The 12,152-nt window shown below is 50.3% G+C and overlaps 1 protein-coding gene across 10 annotated transcripts in view; it reads left to right on the forward strand.

Annotated features, from left to right (window-relative positions):
* The first annotated feature begins 2,668 nt into the window (after positions 1-2,668).
* RASSF2 (Ras association domain family member 2) overlaps positions 2,669-12,152 on the forward strand; it is a 42,421-nt gene continuing 32,937 nt past the window's right edge. Inside the window, exons 1-4 of one of the 10 annotated variants that reach the window (XM_037736920.1) lie at positions 2,669-3,435; positions 4,886-4,969; positions 5,422-5,633; positions 5,850-6,843. In XM_037736920.1, the coding sequence (XP_037592848.1) occupies positions 3,130-3,435; positions 4,886-4,969; positions 5,422-5,633; positions 5,850-6,114 (867 nt within the window). In that variant the 5' untranslated portion in view covers positions 2,669-3,129 and the 3' untranslated portion in view covers positions 6,115-6,843. Of the gene's footprint in view, positions 3,436-3,617; positions 3,718-3,782; positions 3,960-4,018; positions 4,045-4,885; positions 4,970-5,421; positions 5,634-5,849; positions 6,844-11,555; positions 11,568-12,152 lie in introns of those variants that run through there. The other 9 variants (XM_017524013.2, XM_037736918.1, XM_037736916.1 and 6 more) reach the window with 9 other exon arrangements.

Consider the following 12,152-nt stretch of genomic DNA (forward strand, 5'->3'; position numbering starts at 1 on the left):
TCCCAGGTTCAAGCAGTTCTCCTGCCTCAGACCTCTCAAGTAATTGGAATTACAGGCACACCACCATGCCCGGCTAATTTTCGTAGTTTTAGTAGAGATAGGGTTTCTCCATGTTGGCCAGGCTGGTCTCTGACGCCTGATCTCTGGTGATCCACCTGCCTCCACCTTCCAAAGTGCTGGGATTACAGGTGTGAGCCACCCCCGCCCGGTCTGTAATCTTTGATTCTATCCCCAGAACTCCACTTAACTCACCAACATACCCCTGCTCTAAGGTCAAAGGTCACAAATCAGGGAGCTGCAGCATCCTGGACTTTCCCAGAATCCACTGGGAACTGAGGAGAGGGCTTTGGGCTTCCCAGTTCTCTGTACGGCCTCCTTCTCCCAAGCCACACAGAACTCTGATCTAGTAGCAAGGTCTGCCTCTCCAGATGTCACAGGGGGAGACAAAGAAATGTAGACGCTCCTTTACTCTCTCTGGCCATGTTTGTCATTCCCACCACTGTTTTGCTAAGTAAAAAAAAAACTTAGCTGTGAGACTCCAAGCTCATCAGTGGCCTCCTTGTCCTGTAAACCTGTGCTGTCCCAATCCAGTAGCCACTGGTCACATGTGGCTATTGAACACTTGCAATATGGCAAATGCCCCTGAGGAACTGAATTTTAAGTTTATTTATTCATCATTAATTAAAATGAAAATGTATACAACGATCCTCCGTTCAGTTATTGGTAACATTTAAGTATGTTTGGAACCAGCTGGGTGTGTGAATCTACTTTTTCAACTGCAAGTGTTACAAAATCTGAATTCAGATCAATATTTTTGATGAAAATTTAATGTCCAGATTGAGATGTCCTGAAGCAAAAAAAACACACTGGATTTCAGCCTTAGTATGAAAACAGAATGTCAAATATCTCACAGATAGTTTCTGTATATTAATTACATGTTGAAATGATGGTATTTGTAATATATCAAGTTAAATAAAATATATCATGAAAATTAATCTCACCTGTTTCTTTTTACCATTTTTAGTGTGGCTGCTAGAAAGTTTAAAATTGCACCTGTGGCTTGAGTTATATTTCTTTTTTTTTTTTCTTTGAGACCAAGTCTCACTCTGTCGCCCAGGCTGGAGTGCCGTGGCGTGATCTCGGCTCATTGCAACCTCTGCCTCCCAGGTTCAAGCGATTCTCCTGCCTCAGCCTCCTGAGTAGTTAGGATTACAGGTACACGCTATCACACCCAGCTAATTTTTGTTTTCAGTGGAGACAGGGTTTTACCATGTTGTTCAGGCTGGTCTCAAACTCCTGGCCTTGTGATCTGCCCGCCTTGGCCTCCCAAAGTGCTGGGATTACAGGCATGAGCCACTGCACCTGGTGAGTTGCATTTCTTTTGTATTTTTAGTAGAGATGGGGTTTCACCATGTTGGCCAAACTGGTCTCAAACTCCTGGCCTCAGGTGGTCTGCCTGCCTTGGCCTCCCAAAGTGTTAGGATTACAGGCGTGAGCTACCGTGCCCAGCCATGAGTTGAATTTCTATTGGAGAATTTTAGACAATTCTAGACAATACTTACCTGATGCTTCCTGGGCCATGAGCCTCCTGGTCTGGCCTCTGGTGGTAGAAGAATATAAGAAAACATGATTTAAGGGTAGACTTTAATTACTAGTTTAATATATGCAAAATATTCCTGTTCTGATGTGTTGCCCTATTCTGCCTTGAAGGATGAAGGGCTATTCCTTTCTCTCCTGTGGCTTTGGTATGGGGAAATCGATGAATGGAAAATTATTTTCTGGTATCTTGCATAAATGAATCCATCAATCAATGAATCAATTTATTCACCAAGATGGAGAATCTAAGTAGAGAGAAATGAGTTCAGGGCTTGGCAAGATGGCTTATGCTTGTAATTCCAGCACTTTGGAAGGCCGATGGGGAGGATTGCTTGAGGCCAGGAGTTTGAGACTAGCCTGGGCAACATAGTGAGACCCCATCTCAAAAAAAAAAACAAAAAAAAAAACCAAAAATTAGCCTGGCATGGTGGCACATGCCTGTAGTCCCAGCTAATCGGGAGGCTAAGGCAGGAGGATCTCCTGAGCCCAGGAGATTGAGGCTGCAGTGAGCTATGATCACGCCACTGCACTCCAGCCTGGGTGACAGAGTGAGACCCCCATCTCAAAATTAGAAAGCAAAACAAAAACAAAAGGAATGGGTTTGGTTTTAAACAGAGCCTAGGTTCAGGATTTCTGGCAGCCCAGTTTGGACAACCTGAGTTTATCAGTAGCTATACAGTCACAGAACAGTGAGCCGCTTTTTTGGGAGATTAGATGAGAGATTAAGGGATTCTAGCAGCATCTGGCTGCTTTCCTGAGCAGCAGAGCTCCAAGCCCCAGTGATAGAAGCCATGGCCACCCTTCATTATGTGTCGGGGGGTGCAGGGAGGGCCAGTCTGTGATGAAAGACAAGAAGGAACCCCTCAGAGAAGACTTTCTGGGTTACTGGAAGCCCTTTAGGCTCTAGATTTGCCTCTTACTGAGCTCTCCAAGAAGTTCTGACACTGAGATTAGATTACCTACAAATCACTGCATCCATAAGTACGTTTCCCTAAGGTTATTTCTATTACCCGCCAAGGAAAGAAGCTTAACTAACAGAGTAGTGGTTCCAGATGGAGAAACTTCATGGGAAAGCTGTAACTTATTTAATTTATAGTGTTTATAGATCAAGAAGAAAGAGCCAGAAGATATATACATTTTTCTCAAACATTTTTTCTATAAATAAAGCTTATCAGTGGCCTCCTTTTTCAGGGTAGCTGACACAGTTCTCAGCACCACCCTACAGCTGCATTTTGGGTTCAACAGAGTTTTGTGGCCAGCGTGGAAGCAGATCACCATTTATAACATTGTTTCTAAGGGAGACACATTCCAAGATCCAAACAATGAATTTAGTAAAGAATGCTTGGCTTCCAAGCTGGATGAGCTGGCCTGGCTGTATCTTGGGGGTTGGCCTGAGGCTCCTTTCCCCTTTGGCCGGCTAACTCTGCAGGGTTGGGGGTAGGCACGTGGAGGGAGAGCTCTGAGCAGATAGGGAACCCTTAGCCGGGCTGTTCGAGGGCCTCCTGTGTGCTGAGGGCGCCAGGAGGTCCAGGGATGGAAAAGGGGGAGGTGAGAAATGGACAAAGAAGCTTGGCCTCCTTGGCATTCCTGTCACGTCTGGCTGGCCCACTAAGTCGAAGGGGCCTGTTTAGCCCCTGCCCGGCTGAAACCCTTTTGGGAATAAGCTGGGTGTTAGAAAAAAAAAAAATCCCACAGCCTCTGCCTGAGGAATCCCGGCCGCAGGAGGTGGGCTTGGTGGGGCAGCGTGACTGTTCCCTGGGAGTGGCTGTCACAGCGCCGGGTGAACCAAGGAGCTTGGGGCAAGTCTCCATCCCGCTCGGAGAGGGCAGCAGCAAGGAGGTGAGGGGAGCCAGCTCATCCTCCCCAACCCTGCACTCCCACCCCCTCCCCACCTTCAGCCTGGAAGAATCGCTGGCTGCTGGAGCCTAGACGAGCTGGCGGGGAAGGGGACGCAGCCACAGCATTGTCTGGGAGGGAGGGGAGACGCTCCGCCCCTAGAGGGGAGGGGAGAAGAGGAGGGGGCGGGAGACAAGGGGAGCAAGAAAGGCGAAGGCCAGGCGGAGGGGTGGGGAGTGATAAGAAGAGCGAGAGAAAGGAAGGGACAGCGGACTAGCAGACCCGGTAGGGGCTGAAAAAGGCCAAGGCGCGGGAGGGAGGGAGAGGAGGGAATCGGGCAGCGAGGAGGGCGGGGCGCCCGGTCCCCAATCGCGCTGCCACCGCCTGCCCAGCCTGGCTGGATTTGAGTCCAGCCCACCGATCGCTGGCCGAGGCGCAGCTGGAGCAGCCCCCCCAGCCGCGGCGCCCCCCACTTTCCAACTCCACGGTTCCGGCGGCGCGCGCGACGCAGCTGGCCGGGGGTGCAGGCAAGGAGCGGGGAGCCGGGCGCGGGCGCCGGCGCGGGCGCGGGGCGCTGAGAGCCAGGCACTGGCGCGGCATGCCTGGCTCAAGGTGCAGGGCGCGGGCCGTTCTCTTTTCACCCTCCCGAAAGTTTTCCCACGATGGCCCCTACCCCTGCCGGGTCAGCGCCTTAGTCCTCGCCTACATCTTGTTGCCTCTTTCCTCCCCCAGCCGCCGGGCTCCCGGGGCGCGCGGACTTCCCCGCCCAGGGCCAGGTAGGCGCGGAGCCCCAGCCGGCCTACTGTCCGTCCTAAGAAAGTTGTGGCTTGGAGCTAGTCCTCCTTCTCGGACCCCTGGGGGCGTCCTTCCTTCTTTTCGCGCACGCGATGGGAAGGCGCTCCCACCCCATCCTCGGGGCCTCTGAGACTTCCTGGTGAGGTGGGGCGGCGTGGCAGGTGCAGGGCTGGGGAGGGCCTGACAGCCCCGGAGAATGCCGAACCCCAATCCGCTGCCGTCTTCTAGGCGGATTCCCCAGAGGCGGGTCCCAGTCCCCGGCGCCGGGAGGCGGCGCGCTTCGGAAGGACGCAAGGTGCTTGGGGGCCCTTGGCCCTCCGGGCACTTCCCCTTTGCGGTCTCCCCGCCCTCCTTAGGAGCTAGTGCCGCAGGTCGCCGGGACCTCCGCCTGGCGTCCTCTCTCGCCCGAAGAGCGAGGCAGGTGCTGTGGGCGGCTCCGGCTACTTCTGCATTTCGCGCGCTTACTTTGCATTCAGCTCTAACTCAGAGAACTCTGGGGACAGCAGAGAGTGCCGGTGGCCTCACGGGGAGACCGAGGGTTCTGTTTCACCTCTGTGGCGCTGCGTGGGTCCTGGGCTGTCCACAGCGCCTCTGTGCCTCAGTGACAGGAGAAGCCGAGTGCGAGGCCTCTCAACGCTGCATGCACTCTATTTCCCAGGTGTCTGGAATCCCGCGCCTAGAAAGTGTTTTTCGGAAGAGCAGAGGCGGTGTCTACGCTGGCTGGGGTTACAGTAAGTGCCTTGTAAGTGATGAATGAATGTGTGAACCAATCAGCTGACAAACAGCAATTTGTCCTGGAGGGGGACCCGGTTACTGCCACAGCTGATTTTAGTACAATGGGAGGAAAGAATTAGAAACAATCATTCTTTTAAACAGCCGGGAAGACAGAGCCAGGGGCCTTCTTTCTGGAACATCTGGATGAGGAATCTGTAGCTAGGCTTATTTTACTAACAAATCCACATTTATTTACTAGGCAGTTTTTCTGCAGGTGGTCTGAACAATTAAAGAAACCTGGCATGGAGAAGATATATTGGGTTGTTTGAGGAGAGTTAATTTTTTAAAAACCAAAACACTTGCATTCAAATGTAATGTCCCAGGGACACAGTGTGGCATCTACTTGGATGGTGGCCATTTGGGATCAGAGACCCTGAGGCATTGGGGGTGGGCAGTAGCTGTGTTTTCTCCTCTGGACAGGTGAGCCTAATGCCTCGGGGCTGTGGAAGTCCAGCAGGCCTCACAGGGGTAGAAGAGGGCCTTAAATGGTGGCTAAGCTTGGAGAGGGTGGTAGTTTTGAAAAGAGCAGGAGTTCTTGCCTTGGAAGATGGAGGCATAGCATGCAGCCTGCCTGGGTACCTGGAGCGTGGACTGGTACAGCTTGGGATTCCCTGTGTTGGGGAAGCTGCAAGGTGAATCCCGCTTCTCCTTCAGCAGATGGAAGAGCAGAGGTGGAATATCTGGGAGACACATGATAAGCCTTGGGGTACAGCCTAGACATATCCCAAGTACTCCACTCCCCTTGTTTCTGTGCTGCTGAAATTGAGTTAGAATGATCATGGCCCCTTTGAAGAGGCTGGCTGAGAGGAGACCAGGGATCTGAGGTCCCTTTTCATGCCTTCTTCTAGGGGAAGGGGAACAGGCCAGTGCCTTCTGCATCTGGCCAAGTGGGCCTGCGCCTGCACCTGCTGTATCTCCAGCCAGCATCATCCCCACTTTCCTGAGCGTGGCCCACTCTATCCCTGGCACTCCACAGCCCATCTCTCTGTGTCTCCACATGACTTCTGTTTGGAGGGTCAGGTCTTCTCATCAGCTTGTGCCATCTTAGGGGTCAGTTGGTGTGGCGGACAACCCCAGTTGTTTTCAGTCCTTTGGATGCTCTGGCCCACCTGAGACATCCCAGTTACTCACTGAGTTTGCTTTTACTTCTGGGTCTACTTCCTAGTGTCCCAGAGCCAGGCTCCATGTCTGCATTCCACGTGTGAGCTGCTTAGGAATGGCTGAGCGAGTCAGCTGGAGAGGTGCCCAGGGCGTGCATCTGCTGCCTCAGAGGCCTGGACGGCGCTGCTTGCCAGAAAGGGGACCTGTCATCAAAACACAAAAGAACCTGGGCCTGATTATTGCTTTCAGCTGTCTTTAGGACATTTTGGCAGGAAGTGTCCTTACTAAGTGGGAGGTGGGGGCAGAGAGGCAGGGTCAAGTTGCCAGAGAGTCCCACGGAGAGGCTGGGAGATGGACTGGGTGACCTCCAAGAGCAGTCCTGGGGCTCATCTCCTCCTCCCCGCCAGAGTGAGACACAGGGCAGGTCTCAGTAGTGTGCTTGGAATAGAACAAGATGTTCAGCCTCTATATTCAATCGGTAGTGGCTGAGAGCTGCCCCAGCTGGATTTGCAAAGCGAGAGTAGCAGTCCCTGCTGCCACCTCCCTAACATTCTTCACAATATGGTCCAGTTTTTATTCCAATGACGCACTGTCCTATTTCAACACCTCCCTGACTCCAAGAAGAATTTTTATTTTTTATTTGTATTTATTATTATTTTTTGACATAGAGTCTCTCTCTGTCACCCAGGCTGGAGTGCAGTGGTGCAATCATGGCTCACTGCAGCCTCGACCTCCCAGGCCCAAGCCATCCTCCCCCCTCAGCGTCTTGAGTAGCTGGGACCACAGGCGTATGCCACCATACTCAGCTAATTTATTATTTTTTAAATAGAGATCAAGTCTCGCTATGTTGCCCAGGCTGGTCTCAAACACCTCAGCCACCCAAAGTGCTAGGATTACAGGTGTGAGCCACTGTGCCTGGCCCAGAAGAATTTTTAAAGGTCTTCAAGTTGGAGTGAGCTCCCCCAGGTCTCACTGCTGGTTTCATTGAATTGGTCTGCTTGTGCGTTCCTGTGGACCATGTGGCCATGTGAAGTGGGGATCGGTGAATGTGGCAGGAGGCACCAGGGAAGGAGAGTGGCACTTCGTCTGACTCAGGCTGGGCAGCCAGAGGGTCACTTTTGATCATTTCTGGGATGGAAGACTCTAAAGCCTGTCATCACAGGTTGATGCAGCTGTTTGTGGTGACAACTTGGGGCTGGGGAACTGCTGCCAAGGCAGCTGTGGCGGAACCAGAGAGGGTCCTCTCATCCATTCCTGTGGAGCGGGCACAGTGACTTCCAAGAGCTTTTCCTGTTCCTTCAGTTGGTGAAAGCTGGCAGAGAGATACTTGTGCTTTCTTTGAACATGTCAACCTAAAGTGATTTGGGAAAGTGATTTAGATTTCCTTGATCAGCGTGGTGCTTCAACTGTAGTTGGCATTCAGCGAAGTGTGATTAACTACTCATTTTTATACATGTCATAAAAAGAGTATTGGATTTGGAGTTTGAATTGCATCTTACCATTTCCTAGCTGTGGGGTACAGGGCAACGTAACAGATACTGTCAGCCTCCTGCCCATGTTCCACTGCTCAACCAATGACTGATGGGAGAAAGTGTGCAAATACTCCAGCTTCCTCTAAAGGAAGCCTCTCTGTTGGGATAAGTTTAAGGCACGTTCTGTGCTGTCTCTTAAGAGTTCCCTTGCAGGACTGAATCCCGATGGCTCATAGTGTTAACTTTCCCCCTTCCTCTTCACACTCCCCCCACCCTGCTTTGTACTTGAACTTGAATTCTTTTTTTTTTTTTTTGAGTTGGAGTTTCACTCTTGTTACCCAGGCTGGAGTGCAATGGCGCAATCTCGGCTCACCGCAACCTCCGCCTCCTGGGTTCAGGCAATTCTCCTGCCTCAACCTCCTGAGTAGCTGGGATTACAGGCATGCGCCACCATGCCCAGCTAATGTTTTGTATTTTTAGTAGAGACGGGGTTTCACCATGTTGACCAGGATGGTCTCGATCTCTTGACCTCGTGATCCACCCGCCTCGGCCTCCCAAAGTGCTGGGATTACAGGCGTGAGCCACCGCGCCCGGCAGGAACTTGAATTCTTATCTCAGGATCTACTTTTGGGGGAAACCAACCTATGACAGGCTTAAACCTGCAGTGAAAAGTCATTAAAAGTCTCAGTTTCTCCAACTGTAAGATGAAATGATAACTATTATAACTATATATATTATAATAAAATATAACCATAAGATGAAATTATAGTAACTATCTCACAGCAATATTGTGAGGGTCAAATGAGCTATCATATGTGCTCAGGCCTGGCACACAGCAAGCATATAGAAAACCATTTGCTGGCTAGAAGCAGGCTAGGACGGATTGAGACTGTGTATTCTGGTGGAATGTCGAGGGTCACCGTGCTTTGGAGAGAGAGGCTGCTCTTAGGTTAGGTGAGGGAACTAAGGTCACCTGCTTTACATTGCTGGGTTGTGACCAGTGATGTGCTGGTAAATGCTTAGCACTTGGCTCCTGGAAGGGGGTTTGTGATGTTTTCCATTTTATGCGATATAAATAAAAATAAATATTCCCACTATATCCGACTTCACTCTGCCAACATGGTGTCAGTGAACACTGTTGGGAAGAGTGGTGCATCATTGGCCCTTGAGAGCCAGTGGGAGCTGCCCCAGCACACATCTGACCATGACTGAGTCAGCATGTGACCCTAGTGACTTCAATTTCCAATTCTGTACATGGCTGGGGGAAGATAAGACTTGTACTAGGTGTCCAAGACATGGGATATGTTAAAGTGCTCCCCTGAACCGGTTGAATCATCGCATGTGAGACACTTCTGGGGTGCATTTAATGGTTATTATTATGATTGTTTTTTTGAGGTAGAGTCTCACTCTGTTTCCCAGGCTGGAGTGCAATGGTGCGATCTTGGCTCACTACAACCTCCACCTCCCAAGTTGAAGCGATTCTCCTGCCTCAGCCTCCCAGGTAGCTGGGATTGTAGGCATGCTAATTTTCTGTATATTTAGTAGAGATGGGGTTTCACCATGTTGGCCAGGCTGGTCTTGAACTCCTGACCTCAAGTGATCCACCCACCTCAGCCTCCCAAAATGCTGAGATTACAGGCATGAGCCACGGCACCTGGCTAATGATTATTGAAATGTTTATGCTTTGAGTCTTTCTGGTTTCCCCATCTCCAAGGCAAGGGATTAAATGATTCCACATGTCCCTTCTCACCCTTGGTCTCTTTCAGAAGAGTCATTGCCTTGTCCCTCTGTCTATACAAGAACAAAACTTATAACGTCAAAAGCCTTTCATGCAGACTACACTTGTGGTGCCCACCATGGGACACCCAGCACGGGGCCATCCTAGAGCCTTTCCTGCTGAGAATTCAGTGGACATTAACCCAGTATAATTCTGCCTATCTTGTATATCAGTTTCAGGGTTCAGGCATCGTGTGTCGGCAGACGATGCCTGGGGAGGTGGGGAGGGAGGGACTGGTTTCTTTTTCTTTTTTCTTTTTTTTTTTGAGACAGAGTCTCTGTCTATCACCCAGGCTGGTGTGCAATGGCATGATCTTGGCTCACTGCAACCTCTGACTCCTGGGTTCAAGTGATTCTCCTGCCTAAGCCTCCCGAGTAGCTGGGATTACAGGCGCGCACCACCACACACAGCTAATTTTTGTATTTTAAGTAGAGATGGGGTTTCCTCATGTTGGCCAGGGTGATCTCAATCTCTTGACCTTGTTATCCACCCACCTCGGCCTCCCAAAGTGCTGGGATTACAGGCGTGAGCTACCGTGCCTTGCCAGGACTGGTTTCTTATGGAAGGGACCATCCTTCCTTTCTGAATCACTGTTCAATGGTATAGATACCCAAGTGGAGTCTGCTCATGGTTTGCATGCCTAAGTTGTGACCAGTGATGTGCTGGTAAATGTTGAACACTGGCTCTTGGACAGGGATTTGGAGGAAAGTCCGTGTGGAGAAAGAGACCTTTATATGACAGAATTCAACATTTTGGTGTAATTTGACTCTTAATGCTCTGTTGACAACCCTCCCAAATAAGTCCCTGACTCAGCAGCTCCACCCATAGGAATTCTTCCCCTAGGGATGTAATTGGATAAATGCAGAAAAATATGTGTGTGGGGATGTCCCTTGCGGCATTATTTATAATAACAACACTCCATAGTGACAAATGGAGACCAAATGGCCAACTAGTTATAACTAATTTATAACTAGTCATAAATTAGTTAACCATGGTATATCTCTACTTTGAAATACCATGTGGCTACAAAAATATAGGAGGTAGATGTGTAGCTATTAACATGGAATATGATTTTTTTTTTTTTTGAGATGGAGTTTCACTCTTGTTTCCCGGGCTGGAGTGCAATGGTGTGATCTCAGCTCACTGCAACCTTTGCCTCCCAGGTTCAAGCAATTCTCCTGCCTCAGCCTCCTAAGTATCTGAGGTTACAGGCATGCGCCACGATGCCCGGCTAATTTTTTGTATTTTTAGTAGAGATGGGGTTTCACCATGTTGGCCAGGCTGGTTTCGAACTCCTGATCTCAGGTGATCCACCCGCCTCAGCCTTACAAAATGATGGGATTTACAGGCGTGAGCCACCAGAATATGATATATTTTTAAGAAGCAGGTTACCAAACTGTGTGCTATTTCTGCAAAATATATCACCCATTTTATATTAGCATCCGGAAGGATGTATGGTAAAATATTAATAGTGATTAACTCTGGGTGGTGGAGTTTGGGGAGATTTTGATCTTCATCTTTTTTCACAATAATTTATTTTTATTTTTTATTGTGGTAAAATATGCATACCGTAATATTTACCCTCTTAACCATTTCCATGTGTACAAATTAATGGCATTAACTCCATTCACAATGTTGCATAACCCATCACCATTATCCGTGTTCAGAACTTTTTCATCATTCCAAACAGAAACTCTGTACCCACTAAACAATAACTCCCTCGTTCCTTTCTCCTTCCAGCTCCTGGTAACTACTTACTGTCTCTGCCTTTCTATTTCAAGCATCCTGTGTGTGCCAAACCCTTGCCTTACTGATACCCATCCCAGTGGCTGTGGCGCTGGCTGTTGAATGTTTTGTCTGTAGTGTGGCATGGGGTGCAGGGACTTTAGCTAGTGGGGTCCACGAGGCCTCAGGTACTCTGGGGAGATGGGTTAGTAGCCTCGGATAATCCGTGCCCCTTCTTAAAGTGCCACGCAGGTCTTACAGCTGATCACACAGACATTTGGGGCAAGGATGGCTCTCATGCGGCCAGTTGGGGCCATGGTGCCACAGGCTAGGGAGCTGATGAGGCAGAGTATGCCCTCCGGTCAGCTCTGGAAGCTGTGGGACCTGGAACTGGGAAACCAGGTCACATAACTCTATTCAGGGGTCATGGGAGTGAGTCAGGTGACTTTTCTCTGGGACATTTGCTCTGAGGCAAATGCTGTAAGTTCCTTGTTAGATGAGTTCCCTGAAACGCCCGTGGCTCCTCCGGTGAGTTGGTGAGCGCGTGGGTCTGGGAGGGCGCTCAGGGTCTCTTCACCTGGCCCTGCCCAGTGGGCGGCTGCCCTCTTCATCTTAGGCAGTCATGGGGGTATACAGAAATTTAACAGAGCTGCCTCTGCGGGCCATGTGGAGGAGCAGTTCTGCTTTTCACAGGGCTGACTTTCCTTTCCTGGTCAGCTGGACGCAGGGCAGACAGGACGGTGTGAATGTGCTACAGTGGCAGACTTCCCCCGGAAATGGTCTGTCTGGAAACCCCCCGATGTGCCATCTCTCCTGGCACTAGGAGGGGCCTGAGATCTGCTGTGAGCAGGGACTTTCCCCACACACGTTGTGAGTGCGTTAACTCGAGGCTAAACGAGGGTGGATGTCAGATGGGCCGCAGTGGCTGCTCCCCACCCCAGGGCTCTGGACACACCCAATGCTTCCTTTACTCTTCCCACTCACTGCTTTTCAAGTCCAAGGAACCTGTCGAGGTCTGCAGGTAGAGGAGGCCAGCGTTCCTAGCTTTTGGGTTTTTAGTCCTGGCCCCAGGTGGT

This window comes from Cebus imitator, unplaced genomic scaffold, assembly GCF_001604975.1.
Source record: "Cebus imitator isolate Cc_AM_T3 unplaced genomic scaffold, Cebus_imitator-1.0 Scaffold31, whole genome shotgun sequence".
NCBI lineage: Eukaryota > Metazoa > Chordata > Mammalia > Primates > Cebidae > Cebus > Cebus imitator.